We start from the raw sequence: 25602 nt of genomic DNA, 5'->3' as shown, positions 1-25602 counted from the left end.
GCCCCTCACATCTGGCAGAGCAAACCTTGGCTCAAGGTAACCATGGTCAGGACACTCTGGGTGCCCTACATAGTTCAAGCCTTCCCCACACCTGGGTGTCAGGGATGCCTCTTGGAGCTGACTGCACACTACATGCATGCAGCCACACACACACATGTGCACACAGGCATGCAGGCACACACAACACATGCACGTGCATGCACACACATGCGTGCACACAACACTCACATGCATATGCACACAACACTCACATGCATATGCACATGCATGCACATACATACACATGCACACATTCACCTGCATATGCACATGTGCACACACACACAGGTATGCATGCACCAAATACATCATGCATATGCACATGCATGCACACAAATACACATCCATATGCCCACAGCACAACACACCCCAGTCACATATGCCATACATATGCACATGCACACACACACAGGCATGCACACAAATATACACATCCACACACCCACAAACCACAGTACACACCCCACAGTCACATGTCATATATGCATGCACACAGATATACACAAGGCATGCACATGCCCACAGAACACCCCCCTCATGTCACACATGTGCACATGCACACACATGCACACACATATACACAGGCATGCAGATGCCCACACAACATGCACACTTCACATCACACATGCACACACACATGCATACCCCCACATCACACACATACTTCACGCACATGCATGCACATACAACATGCACACCTCACCTCCACCATGCACACATAGGCCTGCACATGCCTACAGAACACACATAGCCCACATCTCACACACACATCATACACAGGCACACACAGAACACTCACAGCCCACATTGCACACACACACACATCGTACATAGGCACACACATGAAACACATACACAGGGATGCACACACCCACAAACACATCCCACATCATGCATGCAAACATAACACCCACACCCCACACTGTCATACATTATACATGTGGGCACATGTACAAATAGGCATGCACATGATCACACAACACATCCCCCCCACATCACACACACACATTCACACCTGCACATCCATAACACTTACATTCAGGGTCATACACATACATCATATACACAGGTGCACACACACAGAACACTCACAGCTCACACTGCTCACACAACATTCCACACCCATCTCACACACACACACACACACACACACACACACACACACACCACACACAGTCCTGGGCCTTCAGTATGGAGCAGTTTTTACCTCACCCCTTTCCTGGATGATCCTAACTGAAGACTGACGAAAATATAAGCAGGATTTTTTTTTGACCTTCTAGATAAATTCTATTCTCCAGGTTGCAACATTTCGCTGAGGTCAGAGGAGGCAAACCTGCATCAAGTTTACTCGAAAGATCAGAACCACAACAAAGTAGCTATTTCTTATGATTTTTTCCTTTGAACAAATTCTAAATCCTTCTTTTGGAGAAACTGGATGCCTCCAGACCCTTATAAAAACAGAAGCTAAACAAAACGCAGCAGTGTGTAAATGAGGACTGTCATTTTAGTCACCATCCCCTCACAGTCCAGGAAGACAGGGAATTGTGCAAAATATCCCGATAGAAAAAAGTTTCTACCACCTGCTGGACCACCCCAAAATACTGCTTAGGTGTTGACATCATGGACACAAAGACCCCAGACCCCGGACCCCTGTGCGGGTGGGCACAGCTTCATGATTCAAGGGGGGACTGTTAAAAGGGAAAGACGAATAGGACGGCCCCACAGTTCCAGTCCCTGTCTGCGTGTGAACCCGTGCATGTTGGCGCAATTCAGTGCCTGCTGCAATTGCGTGCCATCCCACCTACCTGCCCTGCTCAACCTGTGCCCAGGCACCGGGGCGGGACCGAGATGCAAACGCAGCGTCTGTGCTGACAGAAGAGGTTTGGGGATGGCAGGAGAGTCCCAGGCAGCAGAGAGCTCACGTACTTCCTGGAGCGTCCATACACCCAGCATCAACAGGCACGCGCAGTAAATGGCTTTCAGGAGGCCGCCTGCAGCTGAGTAACCATCCACACCAAATTGTGAATGTGGAATGTGGAACAGGTTGGGGAGAAAGGGAGCTGGAGCCAACCAGGGCAGACTCTCTGCCACTGCCCAGACTACACACACCACTTGCACCTTTTACCCGAAAGGTGCTCGTGCCTGGGTCCAACGGGGACACATGAAACAAGGCAGCCAGCCCCCTCCCGGCCGCATGGACAGCTGGTACTGCTGCTCGGCGAGCGCGGCCTTGCGGGCGTCTGGTGGGATCCCACCTGTGAGTGCACAGCCCTGCTCTCTGCTCCTGCAGCATGGGCAGATGCCTCGGTCCCTCTGTCTATTCTGGGTTCAGAAAGTGCCTGGACTAGGGACAGGGCCAGTTACACTACACTCAGTTCCGTGGCTTATGGTACAAGCACAGAGACCTTGTCCCAAGCCCGTGGACTCTTGGCCAAGGATACTTTGCACCATTTGACCTCGGAAACAGGAGAAATGGAAGCACAGGGAGGCCGAGGAGAGAGTGGAGGGGCTGCGAGATGGCTGCCCTTCCCACACGCAAGCTCCGTCTCACGCAGGTGCTGTGTGTCTGGAAGAGTGAGGATTACTGATTCCACAGGATGGCAAGTGGCCCCCCCGTGGCCCCTTTCCTCTGCAGCACCCTGACTCCATGGGGGACCCCCAGCCTCCTACTCAACACCACGAGGGAGCCCCACTGCCAAATAGCCAGGTTGCGTGTGCCGGGACTTGAGGAGTTAGGAATGGACATTCGGGACCTGCTGCCTCTGGGGACAGCCCCTTGGGGTCTGGGAGGAGGATGCTGGCTGAGGGCTGGGTGTGGACGATGCTCTGGGTGGTGTCTCCAGGGTCTCCAGGATGAGAGGGAGACCCCTGCAGCCCTCCACACAGGCTCCTGGAATCCCAGGGCAGGGAGCAGCAGAACAGGCTGGCGGGGGCTGGATAAGGAGAGGAGGGAGGGAGAGGAGGGGACCACGGACTGCATGGGGGGGCGGTGGTGCCGCAGGAAACAGGGAGCAACATGGATGCCAGCAGGATGGCCACAGAGGAGAAAGGAGAGGACCCAGTGACCGGGCGAAAGAGCGACTGCTGCCCAGCACCGAGCAGGGTCAGGTGGGGAGCACAGGCCAGGCCAGGCTGCACCGTGGAGCTGTGTCTGCTACCGGAAACTTGAAGGGCGGGACTTTGATTCCCTCCCGAATTTCCAAACAGGAGTGAGAACCGAAGCATGTGGGCTTGGGAATCAGAGCTTAGGGCACACCCTGAGAGCCATGTGCCACCCTGACAGGGCTGTGGCCCCCGCCCCGGCTCTCTCCTGTGTCCTTTCCCACATCCTCAGGGGCCGCCTGCTGTCAGCTCCCTGGCTGTGGCCTCATCCGGCTCCTGCCCATGTGGTCTGACCCCTATCTGTGCGCCAGCAAGGCCTGGGCTAGAGAGAGGGGAGGGCCAGGGGGGCAGCGCCAGCACCCGCGACCAAGAAGGGAGCTTGCTGAAGGGACAGCCCCAGTCAGATGGAAACAGAACGACATCTCGAGGCCCCCAGCCAGGAGGGACCCAAATGGGGTCTCACGGCTCCCAAGGGGCCTGAGGTGTCTGTGTGTCCAAGAGGAGAAGCGGAGGATGGCCCAGCTGAGGACGCCAGACCCTGAGGAGGGTGTGGAGGCCCTGCGGCAGGCTGGGTGAACCCGGCTCTGCAGGGCTGTCTGACCCCTCGCGCAGGTGGAGACCCGAGAGCTGGCACGCTCAGTGGGGACGGCTCGGTGCGCAGGGACCAAGGCCCCTGAGGAGACCATCGAGGGACGGCAGCCCGTGTTGCCCACACAGACACCCAGAGCATGTTCCCAAGACCAGCTGCTCCTCATCCCTTTAAAAAACAGTGAGGAAGTAGAAAAATACCCTCAGTAAGTGAAGTCACTGACAAAAACGTAAAAAGCACAACCTTGGAAAACAGTTCACTTGAAAAAAACGTTTTTTTGCTACGTGTGAAGCAAGCCCTTCACTGAGAGAGGCACAGGCCCCTGAAAACAGATTCCGACGCACTCGTCTATCCCTGAGCTAGAAAACCCATCTGCTGCCACAGAACGACGTGTACACGCGCCTCACAGACGGGGCCACGTTCCCGCCACAGAACGACGTGTGCACGCGCCTCACAGACGGGGCCACGTTCCCGCCACAGAACGATGTGTGCATGCGCCTCACAGACAGGGCCACATTCCCGCCACAAAGCCCTCTGCGGAGCCTCGCCTGTTCACCTGGGCTCCAGACAGTGGAGAAAGAGCTGAAACGATTCCAGGTTTGCCTTAGAGGTGCCCCGACTAGGCCCAAAGGCCCTCATCCCTGATGGGCTGTGTGGGCATGTGCTGCCAGGCTGTCTGTGGCCACAGCTGGTGCAGCTGAAACCACGCAGGGCCCGGCATGCAGGGCTGGAGAGCCTCATGTCAGCGCTGGTGCCACCCAGGAAGCTTAGGAAGGCGTTCTCCAGCCTTCTGCAATGCGCTACTTCTCAGAAAGGGAAATGGGAAGAAAGGTTTCCTGTCCAGGGCTCTGGGCCTTTGATCGTTTGAGAAACGCTGGGTCTGCAGCCCCGGCCTCCAGCTTCTCAGGCCAAAGATGCCCGGCCACACAGTCAGGGCCAGGCTTATGGGAACAGAACCTGGGGCCTCTCAGTGTGGTGGCTTGGGAAAGGTCCACCTCCGCCGGCAGAGGGGCCGCATGCCCTTCGATCTCTCCTGGGACTGTGGCCCGGCCTGGGTCAGGGGATTTCACACCGCACACACCCCAGGAAGAAGGAGCAGGTCAGGAATGGGAGGGGGGTCCCTGACCTCAGAAAACATCCCAGGCTGGCCCTCTTTGGCCAGTTCCACATGGCTGCATGTGTATTGTCCAAAGCTGAGGCCACTCTGAAAGTGGGATTGACATGACATTGACATGACATGGCACAAAGGAGCATGGCTCAGGAGCCTTCACAAGGGAGCCTGGCTCAGGGGCCTGCACAAGGGAGCCTGGCTCAGGGGTCAGCACAAGGGAGCCTGGCTCAGGGGTCTGCACAAGAGAGCATGGCTCAGGGGTCAGCACAAGGGAGCATGGCTCAGGGGTCAGCACAGGGGAGCATGGCTCAGGGGCCTGCACAAGGGAGCATGGCTCAGGGGCCTGCAAAAGGGAGCCTGGCTCAGGGGTCTGCACAAGAGAGCATGGCTCAGGGGCCTGCACAAAGGAGCCTGGCTCAGGGGTCTGCACAAGAGAGCATGGCTCAGGGGTCAGCACAAGGGAGCCTGGCTCAGGAGCCAGCACAAGGCAGCCTGGCTCAGGGGTCAGCACAAGGGAGCCTGGCTCAGGAGCCAGCACAAGGCAGCCTGGCTCAGGGGTCAGCACAAGGGAGCCTGGCTCAGGAGCCAGCACAAGGCAGCCTGGCTCAGGGGCCTGCACAAGGGAGCATGGCTCAGGGGCCTGCACAAGGGAGCATGGCTCAGGGGCCTGCACAAGGGAGCATGGCTCAGGGGCCTGCATAAGGGAGCCTGGCTCAGGGGCCTGCACAATATGCCAGCCCCACCCCCGACAGCCAGGGGCCTGAGGCCGGGACACACTTCTCACTTCCTTCTCTGTGGAGTGAGCCTGACCGCTCAGAACCTAGGCTCTGCCACGTCCTCGTGGAGATGCTCTGGGGCTGCTGTGTCCAGCCCCCCGCTGTGCTGCTGGCCCCTGGATGGGCAGGCCCAGGGAAACACAGGTGCCCCCAGCAGCTCATCACGCCACACATTCAAACACAAGTCGGTCAGAAACACTGACATCCAGTCATCTGTAACCTTCTGAAGGTATTTGGTTTAAGAGAAGGAAAATATGGATGTGAGAGAGAGAAAGATGGGAGGGCCCGTGACAAGGAGAGAAATACGAATTCACGGATAGCTCTGAGCTCTATAGCTATAAATTTGGAAAGGAAAAGAAATATTTGAGGAGACACAGCAGCAATAGCGGACAAGGAAAAAATGGACTTTTAAACAAAAATGTTAGGATTGTGTGACGTTCAAAACTGAAAGAATGATTACCTGTCTTACCGGCCCCTGCATTTCGTTTCTGTTTGCACATTCCCACCACTCCGCTCATCCAGGGTGTTTAGAATGCTATTTGGTGGTACAAAAACTGACTGCATGGGTGGGAAAGAGACCGCGGGCTGCAGCCACCCCAGTGCCCCCACCTCAGTGTCCCCCACCCCAGTGCCCCCCACCTCAGTGCCCCCAACCTCAGTGTCCCCCACCTCAGTGCCCCCACCTCAGTGCCCCCACCCCAGTGCCCCCAACCTCAGTGTCCCCCACTTCAGTGCCCCCACCGCAGTGCCCCCCACTCCAGTGCCCCCACCTCAGTGTCCCCCACCTCAGTGCCCCCATCCCAGTGCCCCCACTGCAGTGCCCCCCACCTCAGTGTCCCCCACCTCAGTGCCCCCCATCCCAGTGCCCCCCACCTCCCATGGAACACCAACAGGTGTCCCAAGGGTAATGCAGAGTAAGTGGGGCAGGTGCCATGTGAAGGGAGCTGGACACGCCTCTCTGTGCTGCACCCCTCAGGGTCTCTCCGTGCACACCTGCCCTGTGATGCCTGAGGAGTGGACTCAGTACGTGCCTCTCCCAAGCTCACCTGGCTGCGGAGCCCTCTCTCTGGCCTCAATTTAAAGAGATGGCCTTACAGGTGAGTGTTCTATCACCTTTTGAGAAATGCCATAGCTCAGTCCCCATGCTTTCGTAGGAGAAAACAGGCTCCCAGAGAGGTTAAAAGCTCTGTCCAAAGTGACAAACCTCATTGCTGGCAGAGATGGACCCACTCCCAGATCTGCTCTCTAAACACTCTGCCGGACCCATCTCCGCACCCTTCACCTCGAGTCTAAGCCTCCCCATGCCGTCTGCACACGCTGTGCTCCCCAGGCCAGTCCCTCTCCCACCACGGCCCCGAGTCTAAGCCTCCCCATGCCGTCTGCACATGCTGTGCTCCCCAGGCCTGTCCCTCTCCCACCATGGCCCCAAGTCTAAGCCTCCCACGCCGTCTGCACACGCTGTGCTCCCCAGGTCTGTCCCTCTCCCACCACGGCCCCGAGTCTAAGCCTCCCCATGCTGTCTGTGAGAGGAAAGCCTCCCACAGCACACAGAGATTCCCTAGGTAAGAAGAATGCTGAAAGGCTCATTTGAGGTAGGGTGATTGACATTTGATGGCAATGACTGACAGATATTTTGAGTGTGACTCTAGTGTGACTCTTGTTTTCACAATAGTGGAGTTACACCAAATACTGGAGTGACCTCCGAGCTGCAACGGCACTGAAGGGCCCAAGGGCACTTCTCCATGGCTCTGAGCTTAACGCTGTGGTGTATGCAGCAAACACCTGTCAAGGACCCACAGAGGCAGATGGCAAAGGACCCACTGTGCACTCAGCACTCAGAGGCAGATGACAAAGGACCCACTGTGCACTCAGTACCAAGAGGCAGATGACAAAGGACCCACTATGCGCTCAGCACACAGAGGCAGGTGACAAAGGTCCCACTGTGCGCTCAGCACATAGAGGCAGATGGCAAAGGACCCACTATGCACTCAGCACTCAGAGGCAGGTGACAAAGGTCCCACTGTGCACTCAGCACCAAGAGGCAGATGACAAAGGTCCCACTGTGCACTCAGCACTCAGAGGCAGATGACAAAGGACTAACTGCACACTCAGTACCAAGAGGCAGATGACAAAGGACCCACTATGGGCTCAGCACACAGAGGCAGGTGACAAAGTTCCCACTGTGCGCTCAGCACACAGAGGCAGATGGCAAAGGACCCACTATGTGCTCAGCACTCAGAGGCAGGTGACAAAGGTCCCACTGTGCACTCAGCACACAGAGGCAGATGGTAAAGGACCCACTGTGCCCTCAGCACTCAGAGGCAGGTGACAAAGGTCCCACTGTGCACTCAGCACTCAGAGGCAGGTGACAAAGGACCCACTGTGCACTCAGCACTCAGAGGCAGGTGACAAAGGACCCACTGTGCGCTCACCACTCAGAGGCAGGTGACAAAGGACCCACTGTGCGTTCACCACTCAGAGGCAGGTGACAAAGGTCCTACTGTGCGCTCAGCACACAGAGGCAGATGGCAAAGGACCCACTGTGCGCTCAGCACACAGAGGCAGATGGCAAAGGACCCACTGTGTGCTCAGCACTCAGAGGCAGATGATAAAGAACCCACTGTGCGCTCAGCACTCAGAGGCAGGTAACAAAGATCCAGCCTCTGAAGCGAATGTGCTTTTGCTGCAAAACACCTTCCTACAGCCGAGCAGAGGGACAACAAACAGCGAATTTTTTCCAGAGCCTCCCGTGAACACTGCACCCCATGTTGCCATGGCAACACCACCCCAGCTGTGAGCCCCAACAAAGCGGCCCTGTCTGCGTCTCACCTTTGGCCATCTTGTTGAGAACCATGTCGATCAGGACGTAGGTGCCGCTCCGGCCTGCACCGTCACTGCCAACAGAAGGACAGAGATGAGAGTGCTGCCGTCGCACGGAAGCCCGACCCACCGCAAAGCCAGTGACAGTCCACCTCCTTCACGCTTAAGAGGGGCCGTCCAGAGGGAAGAAGGATGGCGGCTGTGAGGGGGAGGAAGGGCGTGGGCTGGGAGAATCCAAGTGAATGGAGGAGGAGGAGGACGCCGCGGGCTCGAGCCTGCGGGATGAGATGCCCCTCTCAGGAGATTTCCTGTCCTTGCTCCCCCGTCTCTGGGCAAACGTGGTAAATTTTGCAATAAGAAGAACGAAATGTTTAACTGTGTCAGAGTTGATGCCATTTGTATCGAGAATATCTGCAGCTTTCCCTGGGGTTGCCGGGCAACCTCCCGAGTGGAGAGGGGAGGGCCCCGGGCGGCCGGGCCGTCTGGCTCATGCAGGCAGGCACACTTTGGGCATGTTCCCCAGGCCGCCTGCCACCCTTTCTAAACAGGGGTCCTCCCTCTCGGAAGGAGACACTGACTTCACCATCGTTACTGAATCGAATTCTTTAAGAAGCCTCTCATTTCACCTCTTTCTCATCCCACCAGCTATAATTGAAGTATTTACCATCTGGGCTAGAGTTGTAAAATGTTTTGAATAATACCTCAACAATAGCAAAGGAAAAAAAAAAAGAAAATTCCCTTTTATTCCGGAAGAGGAGTAGCCTCAGCACCACCCTTTCTCTTGAGGAATGTTGGGGGGACCGCTTCCTGCCCCCATGCAGACCTGGTCACTGGGTTGATGAGTTTGAGAGATCCTCTTAAAAGCAAATAGGGCTTGTTCTCACACCCGTGACTGGCTTTTAAATGGAGGACCTTTTACATTTATAATCCTAGCAAAATCCACTGTGACTTTCAGGAAAAAAATACATGTTTCCATTTCAAGCCTTCAGGAAGGAAGTCAGCACCGGCAGACAGCCGGCTTTCAGTTCCGTGCTCAGCGCCGTCTGCAATCCCAAGAAATGCCTGAAAGCCGACAGGTGGGTCTTGTGATCATAATCAGGGCGTTTTGGTTTTAACATGTTTTCTCAAACAAACGGTTGAAAAAAGTTGCAGTTCGGAAGGCAAAGGCTTCACGAATGGCCCGTTCACATGGTCATGCCCTCGTGGCCTCAGCAAGGATGAGAGGCGGCTGGCCTGGGCCACCAGCTACCCTCACCGCTCATTGCAAAGGGCCACGGCGAGCATTCTGGGCGCTGAGTGCTCTTCTCCCTGGTCTTCTATGCATAGCGTATATTCACATGAATATTTTAAGATACACTACAAAAACCTTCCAACTAAGAGTAGCTAGTCTTGATATATTTGTGGGTAAAAGATGTTCTGCTCTCCTCTTTGAGGAAACAAACCACAATCTGTTTTTACCCTGCTCTCTCCTGGACAGGAATGCACACACAGACACACAGGCTTCCTGATGGGAATTCACCCTCCTCTGCAGACACACAGGCTTCCTGATGGGAATTTCACCCTCCTCTGCAGGCACACAGGCTTCCTGATTGGAATTTCACCCTCCTCTGCAGACACACAGGCTTCCTGATTGGAATTTCACCCTCCTCTGCAGACACACAGGCTTCCTGATGGGAATTCACCCTCCTCTGCAGACACACAGGCTTCCTGATGGGAATTTCACCCTCCTCTGCAGACACACAGGCTTCCTGATGGGAATTTCACCCTCCTCTGCAGACACACAGGCTTCCTGATTGGAATTTCACCCTCCTCTGCAGACACACAGGCTTCCTGATTGGAATTTCACCCTCCTCTGCAGACACACAGGCTTCCTGATGGGAATTTCACCCTCCTCTGCAGACACACAGGCTTCCTGATGGGAATTTCACCCTCCTCTGCAGACACACAGGCTTCCTGATGGGAATTCACCCTCCTCTGCAGACACACAGGCTTCCTGATGGGAATTCACCCTCCTCTGCAGGCACACAGGCTTCCTGATGGGAATTTCACCCTCCTCTGCAGACACACAGGCATCCTGATTGGGATTTCACCCTCCTCTGCAGACACACAGGCTTCCTGATGGGAATTCACCCTCCTCTGCAGACACACGGGCTTCCTGATGGGAATTCACCCTCCTCTGCAGACACACGGGCATCCTGATTGGAATTTCACCCTCCTCTGCAGACACACGGGCATCCTGGTTGGAATTTCACCCTCCTCTGCAGACACACGGGCTTCCTGATTGGAATTTCACCCTCCTCTGCAGACACAAAGGCATCCTGATTGGAATTTCACCCTCCTCTGCAGACACACAGGCTTCCTGATTGGAATTTCACCCTCCTCTGCAGACACAAAGGCATCCTGATTGGAATTTCACCCTCCTCTGCAGACACACAGGCATCCTGATGGGAATTTCACCCTCCTCTGCAGACACACGGGCTTCCTGATGGGAATTCACCCTCCTCTGCAGACACAAAGGCTTCCTGATGGGAATTTCACCCTCCTCTGCAGACACACAGGCTTCCTGATGGGAATTCACCCTCCTCTGCAGACACACGGGCTTCCTGATGGGAATTCACCCTCCTCTGCAGACACACAGGCATCCTGATGGGAATTTCACCCTCCTCTGCAGACACACGGGCTTCCTGATGGGAATTCACCCTCCTCTGCAGACACAAAGGCTTCCTGATGGGAATTTCACCCTCCTCTGCAGACACACAGGCTTCCTGATGGGAATTCACCCTCCTCTGCAGACACACGGGCTTCCTGATGGGAATTCACCCTCCTCTGCAGACACACGGGCTTCCTGATTGGAATTTCACCCTCCTCTGCAGACACACAGGCTTCCTGATTGGAATTTCACCCTCCTCTGCAGACACACAGGCTTCCTGATGGGAATTTCACCCTCCTCTGCAGACACACAGGCTTCCTGATGGGAATTTCACTGCAGACACACAGGCTTCCTGATGGGAATTTCACCCTCCTCTGCAGACACACAGGCTTCCTGATGGGAATTTCACCCTCCTCTGCAGACACACAGGCTTCCTGATTGGAATTTCACCCTCCTCTGCAGACACACAGGCTTCCTGATTGGAATTCACCCTCCTCTGCAGACACACAGGCTTCCTGATTGGAATTTCACCCTCCTCTGCAGACACACAGGCTTCCTGATGGGAATTTCACCCTCCTCTGCAGACACACAGGCTTCCTGATGGGAATTTCACTGCAGACACACAGGCTTCCTGATGGGAATTCACCCTCCTCTGCAGGCACACAGGCTTCCTGATTGGAATTTCACCCTCCTCTGCAGACACACAGGCTTCCTGATGGGAATTCACCCTCCTCTGCAGACACACAGGCTTCCTGATGGGAATTTCACCCTCCTCTGCAGACACACAGGCTTCCTGATTGGACTGGCAGACTTGGTGTTTCATCATTGCAGGCAGATTTCCTTTGTATTCTAGGCAGGAAGAACATTCCATAAGACAGTTCTAGGTTCTAGGAAAAGGGAGTGTGAGTTTCTCACCAAAAATAGTTGGGCAACCAGTCCAGCAGAGACAGTTCTGTTAGGTTGAGTTTTCTTTGAGTAAAATCTATTCTTACTGGTGCAGTTTTAACCTACTTAAGGATATGAGTCACTGAAGTTCTACCCAGAGGCATGAAGCCACATGATAAGCTGGAGGCTGTCCCTCTTGTAATGACAGATTGCCTCCCTGTTCATAACTGGCCCCAAGCATTTCTCACCATCTGCAGAGGGGTCCGAGCCTGTGCTGAACGTCCTGGTGGCTGAGACAATGCAATAGGCTGAAAACACTGTCTTGATGCTTTTGTTTAATGGCGCCGTAGGGTGTAAGAAGAAGGAAGGTGGCAGGGCATGCACATGGGTGAACAGCAGGCAGGACCCTGTGCCGTGGGCGGCTAGGAAGTAGACCATGTGAGGTTGGGCGTGGTGGCTCACGCCTGTAATCCCAGCACCTTGGGAGGCTGAGGTGGGCGGATCATTTGAGGCCTGGAGTTGGAGATCATCCTGGCTAGCACAGTGAAACCCTGTCTCTACTAAAAATACGAAAAAGTTAGCAGGGTGTGGTGGTGTGTGCTGTAGTTCCAGTACTCCGGAGGCTGAGGCAGGAGAATCGCTTGAACCCGGGAGGTGGAAGTTGCAGTGAGCCAGGATTGCACCACTGCACTCTAGCCTGGGTGGCAGAGCAAGACTCTGTCTCCAAAAATAAAAATAAAAAGTAAAAAGTCCCATGCAGTTTATACAGGCATAATACACGCAATTCCCGACTGTATTTACCCAAATGTCATAGAAAAGCAAGTTCATATTTTTGTTTTCTTTTAGAAGCGCCAGCTAGTTATATTGATTAAGCAATTAGAAAGTTGAGCTTCTGCATTCAATGGCATACATTATTTTCTGAAGTAGCAAAGACTTCTTAATCCAGTAAAAGTTGTACTTGCCTGCAGTGAACAATTACTGGACAAGAGCGGCCCCTGTAGCACTTGTTTACTTTTCTGAAATAAAAAGAGATATAAAGATTATAGTTGTGAACCAAGACTGCGTTATCCAAAACAACCATTCAAACAAAGCACAACGTTGGTGTCTCTGAAATCATTTTGCAACCACTTGTTTTGACAGAGAAAATAAAAATTATACACAAAATATCAAACATTTCTTCTCAACATGACGTTATTAATTGGAGCTTTAAAACCAAGGCTTACACATGTACTCTGCTTTCTCCTTCCAAGGAGGGATGCCAGGCTTTGAACCCATGGACTCCCGGCCTGCCCTGCCCTGCCTGACCCATCCCTGCAGGCTCTCCTCTTTCCATATCTGCTTACGTCAACCTGACCTTCCGTTGCAATATATCTCGATTCTTTGCTAAAATTTTTGACTTTTGTGGTTTATGCTCAAAATTTCTCACAGTCTAGACATCATATTGGAAACCGTTATTTCTGTACTGTGTAAAAACAGCATCTTCAAGGTCGTTCTTGACCTTCAGCGTTAGTAAGAATATCTAAATTACGGAGAAACCTCTATGACGTCCAACACAAGTCCTTTCCGTGTTTATACCTTTGATTATACAAACAATTTCACTGTGCAGATTTCAGATCAGAAGTTGTGAAAATTAGCTATGATCATACATGTAAGATTTCATAATCAACCCCTAAATCAAAACAGAGGGCTGATTTAAAATTCACTCTGTAAACTCCAGGTTTTTTTTTTTTTAAATTCAGTGAAACAATGAAATATGTTTATGAAGTCCATGAGAGTTGTCAGAGAGATATTTCTGAATAAGTAAAATTAATTAACAGAATCTGCTTATTGGAAAAAAGAATGTGGGGGGGAGGGATGGGCTGCATGAACCCCAAAAAGAAGCAAATGAAAACAAAATGAAGTGTGGCTCATAAACGGGAAAGTGGCGTTTGCTTGCAAAGGCTTCCCTATTCAGCACCACACAGTCAGTGGAAAGGGGACATTCCATCAACTGGTGGCTTTGCCACAAACCTCTGAAGAGGAGAGGGGCAGGTGGCTGTGGAGGGAGGTGTAGGAGTGTCCAGTGACCCATGAGCTGAGGGATGCTGGAACATGGCAGAGCCCAAACCATGGAGCTTTCCCCTCCTCTTCCTATTCAGGAGTTATCAGAACGAGGCCCTTCTGAGGGAGTGTGAACCCGCAGTCTGGAGGGGACGGCAGGAACTGGAGGAACAGCGGCAGACCCTCGACCTGCAGATGGGCCGCCACAGCCCAGCCAGGCAGCACCTGATGTGTGCTGGCCTGTATCTGTGAAACACGAGCCACATGCTGGAGGATGGGGTGGGCTCAGACGCGGGCAAACCAGCAAGGGCCCCCTGGGCCGTGTCACGGGGTCTGTTAGAGGCATTTATTGCTTCTGGGGCACAGGTGGTGTGAAGGCTTTGGAGACAGGTTGGGGACAGCACAGTGAACCTTTTAAAGGCGACGGCACGTTACGCCAGAATGCCATGAACATTCTTGGTCCTTGGAGAATAAACAGGTTGGAAAACAGACCCACTTATGTCTACCTCTACAATATCCCATTCCTGACTCAAGCATCAAGGGCCCCTGATGAATGGATGCCAGGCCGCAGGGGTGCACCCCAGCGTGAGGGTGGGAGGCCCTCCGGCTCGGTCAGGACCGTGTGTGTGCATGAGGCCGCATGTGCGTGTGACAGTGGAGCCTGGTGCACGTGCGTAACGTGAGCGTGGATGTGCTCATGTCTAGGATCAAGCAGCCTCCACTGTCAGAACAAATGGTGAGTGGTTCTGCTTTGAAAGACCTTTTGCCTTGGGTCGAGGAGTTTGCTGGACATGGCTCAGCCTCTGAATGTTGCAAATGTGGACGACCTCCATTCTGCTCCTCCAACTTCCCACTGTGTTCCACGCTTCGGGGTGCACTCTACGTAAAGACTGAACTCAGCTTCTGCAAGTCCACACACGTCAGTCGCCAGGGGTTGCTCATTTTTCCTCATGTGACCAAGCACACAAAAAACAGCACAGTAAAAGCAGCAAACCCCAAACCCACACAGCCGGGTACCCGGTAAACAGTGTGCCAGGCTGAGGAAACGGAGTGCCAAAGGTCAGTACATGGTGGTGGCTCATGGACAGCTGGTCAGCTCCTGCTCTGGCAAAATGCAGTCATAAGCCCTCTGGCCAAGAAATGCTCCTAGAGAGTGAGTTCGTGGCTACGGTGGCCTCGATCTGCTTCCCCACTCCTGAAACTCCTGTTTCTATCTCACGGTGTGTGTCAGATATCGTTTTCTCAGACTCTGTGTGGCTGGTGGCCTCGGCAGGCCCTGGGAAGGTTTCACTGGAGTTTCATGTCCATAGCAGCCTCTGCCTTGGGCTAGATCTATTTACGAAAACCATAGGCAGTCAAGGACACGTGCAGTGTGGATGCAGCGTGTGGCAGGGGTTAGGGCTTCATTTACAGAGGACTGTGCACTTGTATTATTACAGGCAAAGCACCACAAATACAGAGGCAAAACCACAACATACTGAACACAAGAGCCCATCCGGTTGACCTAAGATGTAGAGCACGGGTTATTCAGGATTGTGACGCAGCGCCCCGTCGGACTCCATCAGAACAGAGCGCCCGTGAGCAAAAGGTCCCCAACGGTAAGAAGAGTTGATGCTATAGACACTTCAGGAATTCACTGGGAAAGAACGATTAGTGATACAAACCAAGCCCGGCCACCGGGTGAGAGCGCGCCGTCATGCAAACCACGGCAAGCAAGGTCAGAGGTCGTTAGAGGCTCAGAAAAGGGGCTTCCCACAGTGCCCCGCAGTGCAGTCACAGTTTCCAATGATCACTTTTGTGACTATGCAACTGGGCTCATATTACTAGCTGCAACATCACAAAAATGACACTGGCCACCGCTAATTAGCTGGCAAGGTAAGGGTGTGTCCATTTTACCGTGAGCAGCGTTAGTGCGTGCCGTGGCACGAGAAAGGAGAGGGTAATACAGACAGAGAGAGAGAGAGAGAGAGAGAGAGAGAAGTTTTTAAAGCAAAGCCCTCACATGTGATGCTAATTATCTCTTGGCAGTTTCTCTTTAAAGTGTAAATGTGTTCCCTCTGGGCTCCAGAAATATTTAATCACACATCTTGGTGCCTGGCGAACGCGCCAGGCCAGAGTGAGACTGCCTCGTCTATTGTTCAAAGATAAGAAACCCTGGAGCGTGAAGATGGCTGGTGTCTTCAGAAGTGGCCTCACCTTCCCGGTCACTGAAATTGGGGTGGCTATTTTACAGAGAAAATGGGCCACCCGAAATGCACGTCTAAGTGTGAAGCTTTCTGAAAATGCGATCGACCAAACCCACTGTCTAGGTAACACAGGGAAGGCGGCCTTGGCTGAAATGCTGGACAGCGCCCAGTGAGGCAGGCAATGAAAGCTTCCTTCTCTGACGTGGCTTTCCAAACCGTGACTGGGCTCATTAGCTTTTGAATTTAACAAAAACCTTAGGCTGTATCTCCTCAGACCCTGGAGCAAGGGAAAGCTGGGAATCCAAGTTTTCTTTGTGATAAATCGTCAGCACAGAGGGTTGGTGATGCATATGCTCCGGTCCATATATGGATATGGACATAGTGACTGCCTATGTGCATATATGTGCAAACACACTGGCTGAACACAGAGACGGGGTGCGAAGAGGAATTGCCGTCTTTGTGGTTACATCCATTTTGCCAGGAATGACTGTGTTTTGAAGACTCTATTTCAGGAAATTATGTCAGATTTCTGCATAGTATGTCTTTAGAAGCAAATCTGTATTGAGAAAATGTGCGTAATGGCCAGGATATTGGGGTGGGCGAGGAGGGAATTGTGTACAGTAGCTGTTTTGGGGTCTGTGTCCCAGGGTGGGGGGTGATGTGGGCGGGGTCACGGAATGTGCTATGGCTGTGACACCAGATCCCCAGGGTGAGAGGTGACATGGGTGGGGTCACTGAATGTGCTATGGCTGTGACATCAGATCCCCAGGGTGGGGGACATGGGCGGGGTCACTGAATGTGCTATGGCTGTGACACCAGATCCCCAGGGTGGGGGACGTGGGCGGGGTCACTGAATGTGCTATGGCTGTGACACCAGATCCCCAGGGTGAGGGGTGACATGGGCGGGGTCACTGAATGTGCTATGGCTGTGACACCAGATCCCTATGTCTCCTTGGAGAGACTCTTTCACATGCCATTGATTCAAATTGCAAAAAACCGTATTTTGCTTTTCAACATAAGACTAAAAGGCAAAAGAAATATTATCATAATAAGAATAAGCTTCAGAATCTGCAAAACACAAATTGAAGAATTCCACAGAGAACTCCAAACCCCTTCTTTGCAACAGTCCTGTCCCGTCACCCTCCCTCCAGTTATGTAACTGCAGACTCAGAATGAGTCTTGTTCAGGATCAAGTCGCTTTTCGACAGTGGCACGGCGCCGGATTAAACGCGTTCTGTTCTTACTCTCATTTCGATACTTATCTATTTTCCTCAACAGGCAGACTTCTGATCAGTCAAATGTAAGATCTATTCTACAAAATTTAGAGCTCGGCCACGGGTGCTGTTGACAATTTCATTTTCTTTGTGGTGTCTGTTCACGCAGCACCGCTGCCTAGCCCGTGTGGCCCAACTGTTTGCCACGATCAAAGCTGTGTCTTAACTGCTGCTTCTCATTGTCAATTTCTTCCTGTAAGACAGAGTCTAGCATTCATTTCAACAGTTCAATAAATATGCTCTAAAACCTGACAGCTTACTGGGTGACTGGCTGACTGGGGCAATGAACAAAAAACTGGATTTAAAGAAAATGGTCAGTTTCAAAACAGCCCTAAAAGCACAGAGAGCCGACCTGTGTCCAGGCTTTCCTCCAAGATGGTCCAGCATGGCGTCTGAGCCCGCGCTCGCTAAAGCATCCATCCCATGCAGCCAGATGAGAAGCCAAACAAAATCCGAGCTTCGGTCACCAGTATCTTGTGACACACACGCTTTAGGGCTCTTTGTGAGTTGAAGAATCTTATCAAAGATAATGACCATATTTCCACAATTCTAAGACGCCTCTTCCCCCTCACACTTAATTGGCTCTGAAACTGGGAAATTGCTCACAACTAATGTGCAGTTAACAGAACCTTCCTTCCCCTCGCTCCCTTCCCTCCGTGGTGCTGACACGGAAGCAGGGGAACCTGGCATCGCTCCGTCCCCGCACGCACGCACTCAGCGCACACTGCCCCGCCGGCCGGCTACACGTCGTACCTGCGGAAGTCCAGGAGGGACCGTGCGGAGGAAGGGACTCCCCGGTCATACCAACTCAGGAAGTGGAACTGGGTCACGGTGCGTGTCTCGCCGGTTCCCAGGTTCTTCAGGTAGAAGCTCCTCACCAGGAAGTCCTCGCACCAGATGTGCTCGGAGACCAGGTTCACCTGAGGCGGGAGAGGAGCGAGGGACACAGACAGGCGTGGACACCATGAACCAAACCGCAGGGACTGAGGAGCCCAGAGCGACATCTGACGAGAGTGGGGGTGCTCTGAAGAGGCCACATTTTACAGCACAGGCAGGTTCCCTGGGCTCAACGGCCCCTCCCACCTTCCCGATGTGGAGACTTACACTAAAGTCAGCTCCGTGCAGTGTGTGTTGCTTAATGTTATTTAGGGGCTTGATCATCAAATGATTTTCTAAAAAGTGACAATCCAAAACTATCCTACTTTTTGTGTTTTGCATGTCTATGTGATATAAACCCTCAAGAAAAGTAACTGGAGAAAAATTTCACTTTGAAACAAAACCACCAACACAGCTACGTGTTCTGCTAAATAGCTCCACTCTAAGTGAGACTCCGTCATCGATGATGCACCTGGAGGCAGAGCAGGGTGAGGGGCTCATGGAGGTGCAGCAGGATGTGAGCCTGCGCTCAGGCAGCACCCAGGAACCCCACAGCCACGGCTGCGTGGCTTTGGGTTCACATTTAAGCCTCCAACACGCTTCCTGCTGGGGGCTTGGCATTCTCACTCATTTTAATGCAAAACGGATACCCAGCATGCATTCTAGAGCTTGCTTAACTGCCTGAGTTTATTTAGTTCATTCTTGACATGGGCAGAAAATCCAGCAACAGAATAAACTTGTCAGCAGGTTATCCTCAAATAAAAAGGTCACATGATCCAGCCACAAAACTCCACGTAGAGCCACGGGAAGGCCACAGGCTCAGGTGCTGGCATCAATAATCAATTAGGATGGTAGCAGGCAGGGTCCTTTTAAAAACAGACCCCACTTAAAGGCCTATTATATGGGATGGGAACATGCTCTCAGGCGGGTGTTTTTTCTATTTCTTGGATTCAGAAAACCTAAAAAGTGAAAACCACGCCACATTACCAGGGTCTGCTTCATGGCCACACAGACGTGTGAAGCATCCATACGGGCAGCGTGGCCCTTGGGGGTGGCTCAGCCTCGATCCCTTCAACGTGGGGGGTGTGGACCCTCCCTGCATGGGGCCCTAAGATCCCACTTGGAGGAGGAGCGGGCCCCAGTGCTGCCCACCCAGCGGGCAGGTCCCGGCCCGGGTGGCTCTGGTGTGAGTACCTCGTAGATGTGGTAGAGGTTGGAGCCTTCATCCGGCCAGTAGTGGTAGCACTGCCGGACGCCGTTCTCCGAGAGGGGCGTCAGCATGACGATCACCACGCAGCCGCTCTCCCACACCATCTGCGGACAGAGAAGGCCCGTGGCTGCGGTGTGACCGTCTCATCACCGCCTGACATATGTCGTTACTGCACTCAGAGGCACGACCCACATGTATTCCATCCACAGGACATTGATTCCATTTTGGTCAGACACGTCCACTCCGTGGCTGCCTGAGCATCTCAGTGCACTGGCTCATAGCTTGCATGTTCCATGAAATATTAAAAACCTAGTGAATTTATCCCACACCGATTAGAGCTGCTTCTGTTCTAGGTTCAGCCATGTGGCTTTCCAGCTTTTGATCTGTAAAGGAAACTTTCTGCAACAAACACATCACAGCCAACAGGCGGGTACTTCCCGAGGTGGCGTGAGCAGACCCTGGCGGGCACCCTCACTTGCTGTGGCTGGCATCATTCTGCACCCCTAGAGAAGTGTGTTGCTTCGTGAAACTGCTGTCCTGTCAGAAGCGGCCTCTGAAAGGCTTTTTTTCAAAGTACGTCACAGAAAGTAACACTGCCCTGCTGGAATTTGCCTGGTTTACAGAGAAATATCACAACACTATTCGCATTAAAGAGGATCCCAAATTGATTAACTAATTCTTATCAGCCACACTGAAATACAGTAAACACACACAGCACATTTAAACACAGAAATCAGAGAGACACAAAGTCCTCCAACTTCGTTCCTTTGCAAACAGAACTGGCTACTTGTGGCTGTAAACCTCCATATTAACATTTACAGCCTAATTACCCAACACCATTAATCCTGTGGGGCACACTGATGTGGCGTTTGTAGATTTTTATTAGCATATTAATTATAGAGTGAAGAGGGATCTGCTTTTCCTGCAATGGATCACGTTAACTTGGCAGAAATGTTTACAAGCAACGGCATTTAGATATAAATTTGGTGTCCAAGAGAGTTTCTATTTCTTTTAAAAACAGATATAAAAATCCGATTAAGATCTTGTTTTTGGAGGAAGCCAGGAGCAGCTCTGTTGTGACAGAGGCCGAGTGGGAGGCTCAGCTCCGTGAAAGAACAGGGACCTCCTGCTGTGGGTCATCATCATGTCCTCTGCCCAGGTCAGAAGGAGGCAGCCCAAGCTGGACAGTGGCCCAGAAAAGGACGTGAAGAAAATGGTGCTGCTGTCACAGAACCACAGGCAGCAGACGAGAAAAACGAGGCCAGTGGCAGAGAGACCACGGAAGTGGATTTGGGGACCAAGGAGCTCGAGGACTTTGAGAGGAAGAAAGCTGCTGCTCCAGCCTCACTGGCGTCCTGGCCTCTCACCCCAACAGTACTGACGATCATATCATCAGCCTCTCACTCACCTTCCACGGTCGACAGCTGCTCGGCGACACCAAACTGGAATTAAACTCAGGCCGTCTTTACGGCCTCATGGGCTTAAACGGAATTGGAGTCCGTGCTGCCCTCTGCGACTGGGAAACCTGAAGTGCCCACCCCTGAGCACAGTGACATCTACCGTCTGACTCGAGAGATGCCCCCTGGTGACAAGACACCCCTGCAGTGTGTGGTGGACGCTGACACGGAGAGGGCCACGCTGGAGAGGGAGGCGGAGTGGCTGGCTCATGAGGACGCAGAGTGTGGAAGCTCATGAAGCTCCACGAACGCCTGGAGGAGCTGGATGCCGACAAGGCAGAGATGAGGCCTCGCGGATCTTGCACAGACCGGGTGTCTCATCTGCCATGCGGTGTAAGAAGCTACAAGGCTTCAGTGGGGGCTGGAGGATGAGGGTTGCCCCTGCCAGAGCCTTCCTCATCCGGCCCTTCATGCTGCTCCAGATGAGCTCAGCAGCCACCTGGACCTAGACGCTTGCATGCGGTTGGAAGAAGAACTAAAAACTTTTCAGCGCATCTTGGCCCTGGTCTCCCATTCCCAGAACTTTCTGGATGGTGTCTGCACGACGAGAGACTGAAATATTATGCAGGTACAGGTAACTGTGATCCATATGTGAAGACGCGGTGAGAGCTGGAGGGGAGCCAGGTGAATAGGCTTCGCTGGGGCGAGCTCAGACTGCATTGAGAGGTCTGGTCACGGCAGTGCCAAGCTGGCCTGGCAGGCCCAGGGCAAGGAAAAGACGCTACAGCAAACGACGGCCTCTTGTGGGCGACAAGACACTGTCATTTTATTTCCCACCATGGGGCAAGATCCCGCCACCTGTCATTACGGTGCAAATGTGAGCTTTGGGTATACACAAGACAGGCCTTGCCCCTCCAATCATGTAGAATTTGGAACTGACCCTGACACATGAGTGGCCCTGGAAGGGACAAAAGGGCAGGGAAGTGAGGTTTCGGAACCTACCACCCATGGATTGCAGGTTCCGAAAACACTTGCATGTCGAGATAGGGCGTGACCGTCGGCATTCACGGGAGCAGCTGGGCTCAGGCTCTCGCCTGTGCAGTACATGATGAAGCCCGACCCGGAGATGAGGAGAAGAAATGAGGAGGATCACTGGGCGATGCGGTCTCACTGGGAAGCAGCAGGTGAGCCCGATCCAAACTCATCAGATGGGCAGAAGTGCCAAGTGTGTCTGGCCTGGCTGGCCTGGCAGGACCCCACATGCTGTTCCGGGATGAGCCCACCAATCACCTGGATGTTGAGACCATGGACGCCCTGGCAGATGCCATCAGTGAGTTTGAGGGTGGTATGATGCTGGTCAGCCACGACTTCACACTCATTCAGTAGGCTGCACGGGAAGTTTGGTCTGTGAGAAGTGAACAAGGGGCCTGGAGACGTCCTGGCTCACAAGGAGCACCTCAAGTCCAGGCTGGTGGATGAGTAGCCCCAGCTCACCAAGAGGACCCACAACGTGTGAGCCCTCTCCTGGGATTGGGTCAGGAGCTCCAACTGGGAACTGACAGCTGCTACCCTGACCAGCCGCTCAGGACAGGACCCTGGGGCCGCACTCCTGCATTGCTGCAATTCCGCTCCCCCAGCCTCTCCCCTGCCCCTCGACCTGCCTTAGCTGCAATCCCTTATCTACAGCTGGACAGTACCTGTCCGTTTCCCATCCTCCTTCCAGTTACTTCTGTCCATGTCTGGACTCGGCTGGCCATTCCCTCCAGCCCCTTGCTGGTTACCTTACTCAGAGTGTGATGCAGTCAGAGGCACCTGCGGGTTAGCCCAAGGGCCCGAGCCTGGATTTGGCCCTCGAAGGAGCTTAGGACCCTCGTTTTCTGGGTTTTGGTGATGTTGGAGGACCTTCGTCCTGGTCAGTTTTTAAATAATTATTTAATAGTGTAACTTTCAGACCTGTGTGGCATCTACAAAGTGCCCAGTAAATAAAGAGAAAGCCACGGTCCCTACCTTCGAAAAAAGAATCAACACACCTATCTCAAACATAAAATGCTGTCATCACAGTGCGTATTACTGAACTTCCCCTTTACATTTTAAAAATCAGACACATGTGTGACACTTTCCAGTTTTAATATTATTTATGTTCTCATGGGGCTGAACGACTCAATACCTCTAGGGCAGGTCATGTGTATCATGTAAGTCCGAAGCTAAGGGAACCAACTGGAACATTTACGAAAAGCTCACGAATAAATACGAATTATGCTCAAACTCACACACTGCCTTTTTCCTTCGCGCCCATCCAACACAAGATGAGAATTCAACGCGTGTTTCTCACGCAAAGCTTTTCAGGCTTTCTAACCTGCTCCGCCAAATCAGTGCTTCCATCACAGACAATTTAATGTGCCTTCAGAAGGTAGAGAAGCTCATGGAAGCCATTATGAAAATGAGGAAAAACACAGATTTTATGAGTGTAATAAAAATACAATGCTCTCGACCATAAACTAGTCATTCAGCACTTGGCTTCTGCCGCCCAAGGGTGTCATTACGGAGCCCATGGACTGGGGGGAGCCGCGCGATCTGGAAGTTGCACTCATTGGCTCTTGCGTCCACAGTTCATTACGGGCGCCTTCGCGGCTCTCTGAAGATTTGGTTAAGATTAAATCCAAACGAAACGTAATTTAAACAAACAATCCCAAAGGCGCTCTGGGGAATAATATTTCTTTTTAGGTCACTGTGTTTAAAAGCAGAGAGGGGAATTTACTAAATCAAACAAACAGGCAGCCCAACTGGGTGCCAATATTCCAAGCTGTTCGCGGATCTGATCACATTACCCTGTGTTCCTGGGAATCGGTACCTAACGGCCCAATCTAGGAGGAAAGCTGCGTGGCCTCCACCTGTTTCCGGCTTTCGGCTGCCTGCCCAGTCAACCTCAGAATGCACGGCGGAAAGTGAATTCAGAATATCAGTAGGAATCCCAGTGAAGTCAGGCTCCGTTTCCAGTCGGGGAGAAGTTTCACAGTGCTTTTTCCTTGCCTTGGTCTCTATTCACAGGTGACATGCAGAAAGTGCCAACCCCTGGCACCTGTGGATGTGACCTCATTTGGAAACAGGATTTTTCAGACGTAATCAAGATTGGTTTGTGTCACAAATCTTTGAGAAATCTCAAACTGTCTCTTTTAGGAGGTAAATAACAACACAGGGTCCTTGTTTAATCTGAATGCAGTTCATTGGAATGGCAGTTTACAAACTGTATTGTTGAATTCCGGAAACGGCCATTTTTAGCCCTCCGTGTTTGGTGAAGGATAAGAACTTGGCACCCATGGCCACCTGCTCACCTGAGCACCTGTTGTGTGTCAGGCCCTTGGCTGGAGGTGCTGAGGGGACAGACCCCGACAGAGGCCAATGGCAGAGTGTCCCTGGGGGTCTGTCTCTGGGTGCTGTGGCATTCCAGAGCTGCCCATGACACCCTCAGACTACACAGTAACAGCCTAGGGTCACTATTCCTAGAGAGGAAGCAGACACTGCCATCCCTGGATCAAACCAAACACCACCAACATGGCCAGAAAATGAGCCTTAAGAGCTGGATCCCAGGTGTGGACGGCTGCACCATGCCTTGGAGGGGAATGGACATTCCCTATTTTACGAGCTTCTTCTCCAGTGCAGCGTCCCTGCTCCTCGGTGTCCTCTTGTCGGCTGCAGATGTGCCTGCTCGGTGGGCCTGGGGCGGGAGGGGAATGAGGCTGTGCTCTGCTGTTTATCATTCCAGCAGGAACGGCGGTGCTCAGCCCAGCGGTTCTCAGAGATCACCCAACACTGGGGTTAAAGGCTGCCGCCGCCAGGCTCTGTAAACCCCACCCATCCTGACCCATCCTGACTTACCGGCAGGGACCCAGCGGCACGCACCGTGGGGTCTCCGATGCCTGTTCAGCGGCAGCAGTTCAGTAATTCAGGCAGGTGAGCAGGGAGCAGGAAATGCAGACTTTGGTTGTTATTTGACCCAACTGAGTGAGTTTACGACCGTAGATTGAAAAACCACATTGCTGTTTGTTACAGGTTCAACGGTGTCCTCCCCAAATTTACAGTGACGTCCTAACCCCGGTACCTGTGAATGTGGCCTTATTTGGAAACAGGGTCTTTGCAGATACAACCGAGCCAACGAAGGTGGGTCCCAATTCAACGTGACTGTGTCCGAGGAAGAAGAGGGAAGCACCTCAAGAAGCTGCAGACACAGAGGCCACGCACAGACAGGCAGAGATGTAGCGGTGCAGACACAGACACAGAGGGCACGTGCAGACACAGAGAGAGGCCGTGCACAGACACAGAGAGAGGCCACACGCAGACAGGCAGAGACGAATAGTGGAGACACAGAGAGAGAGGCCACTCACAGACAGGCAGAGATGGAGTGGTGCAGACACAGACAGGCCATGAGCAGATGGGCAGAGACAGAGTGGTGCAGACACAGAGAGAGAGGCCACACGCAGACAGGCAGAGACAGAGTGGTGCAGACACAGAGAGCGAGGCCACACACAGATGGGCAGAGATGGAGTGGTGCAGACACAGAGAGAGGCCATGCACAGACGGGCAGAGATGGAGTGGTGCAGACACAGAGAGAGGCCACGCACAGACGGGCAGAGATGGAGCGGTGCAGAC

General features: G+C 52.9%; 1 protein-coding gene and 1 pseudogene across 16 annotated transcripts in view; one reads left to right on the top strand and one right to left on the bottom strand.

The window, feature by feature from the left end:
• The window catches only part of PTPRN2 (protein tyrosine phosphatase receptor type N2), a 1018236-nt gene that overhangs the window by 18916 nt on the left and 973718 nt on the right, over positions 1-25602 (bottom strand). For all 16 annotated transcript variants that reach the window (XM_078343304.1, XM_078343314.1, XM_078343301.1 and 13 more), the window contains 4 exons: positions 19543-19662; positions 18226-18392; positions 12935-12988; positions 8447-8511 (listed from right to left, as the gene is read on the bottom strand). In XM_078343304.1, coding sequence (XP_078199430.1) covers positions 8447-8511; positions 12935-12988; positions 18226-18392; positions 19543-19662 — 406 coding nt within the window. The remainder of the gene's footprint in view (positions 1-8446; positions 8512-12934; positions 12989-18225; positions 18393-19542; positions 19663-25602) is intronic.
• LOC103794925 (ATP-binding cassette sub-family F member 2 pseudogene) lies at positions 20486-22639 on the top strand (annotated as a pseudogene).

Source organism: Callithrix jacchus, chromosome 11, assembly GCF_049354715.1.
Source record: "Callithrix jacchus isolate 240 chromosome 11, calJac240_pri, whole genome shotgun sequence".
In the NCBI taxonomy this organism is placed as follows: domain Eukaryota; kingdom Metazoa; phylum Chordata; class Mammalia; order Primates; family Cebidae; genus Callithrix; species Callithrix jacchus.
This window is presented reverse-complemented; position numbering and strand designations above follow the sequence as displayed.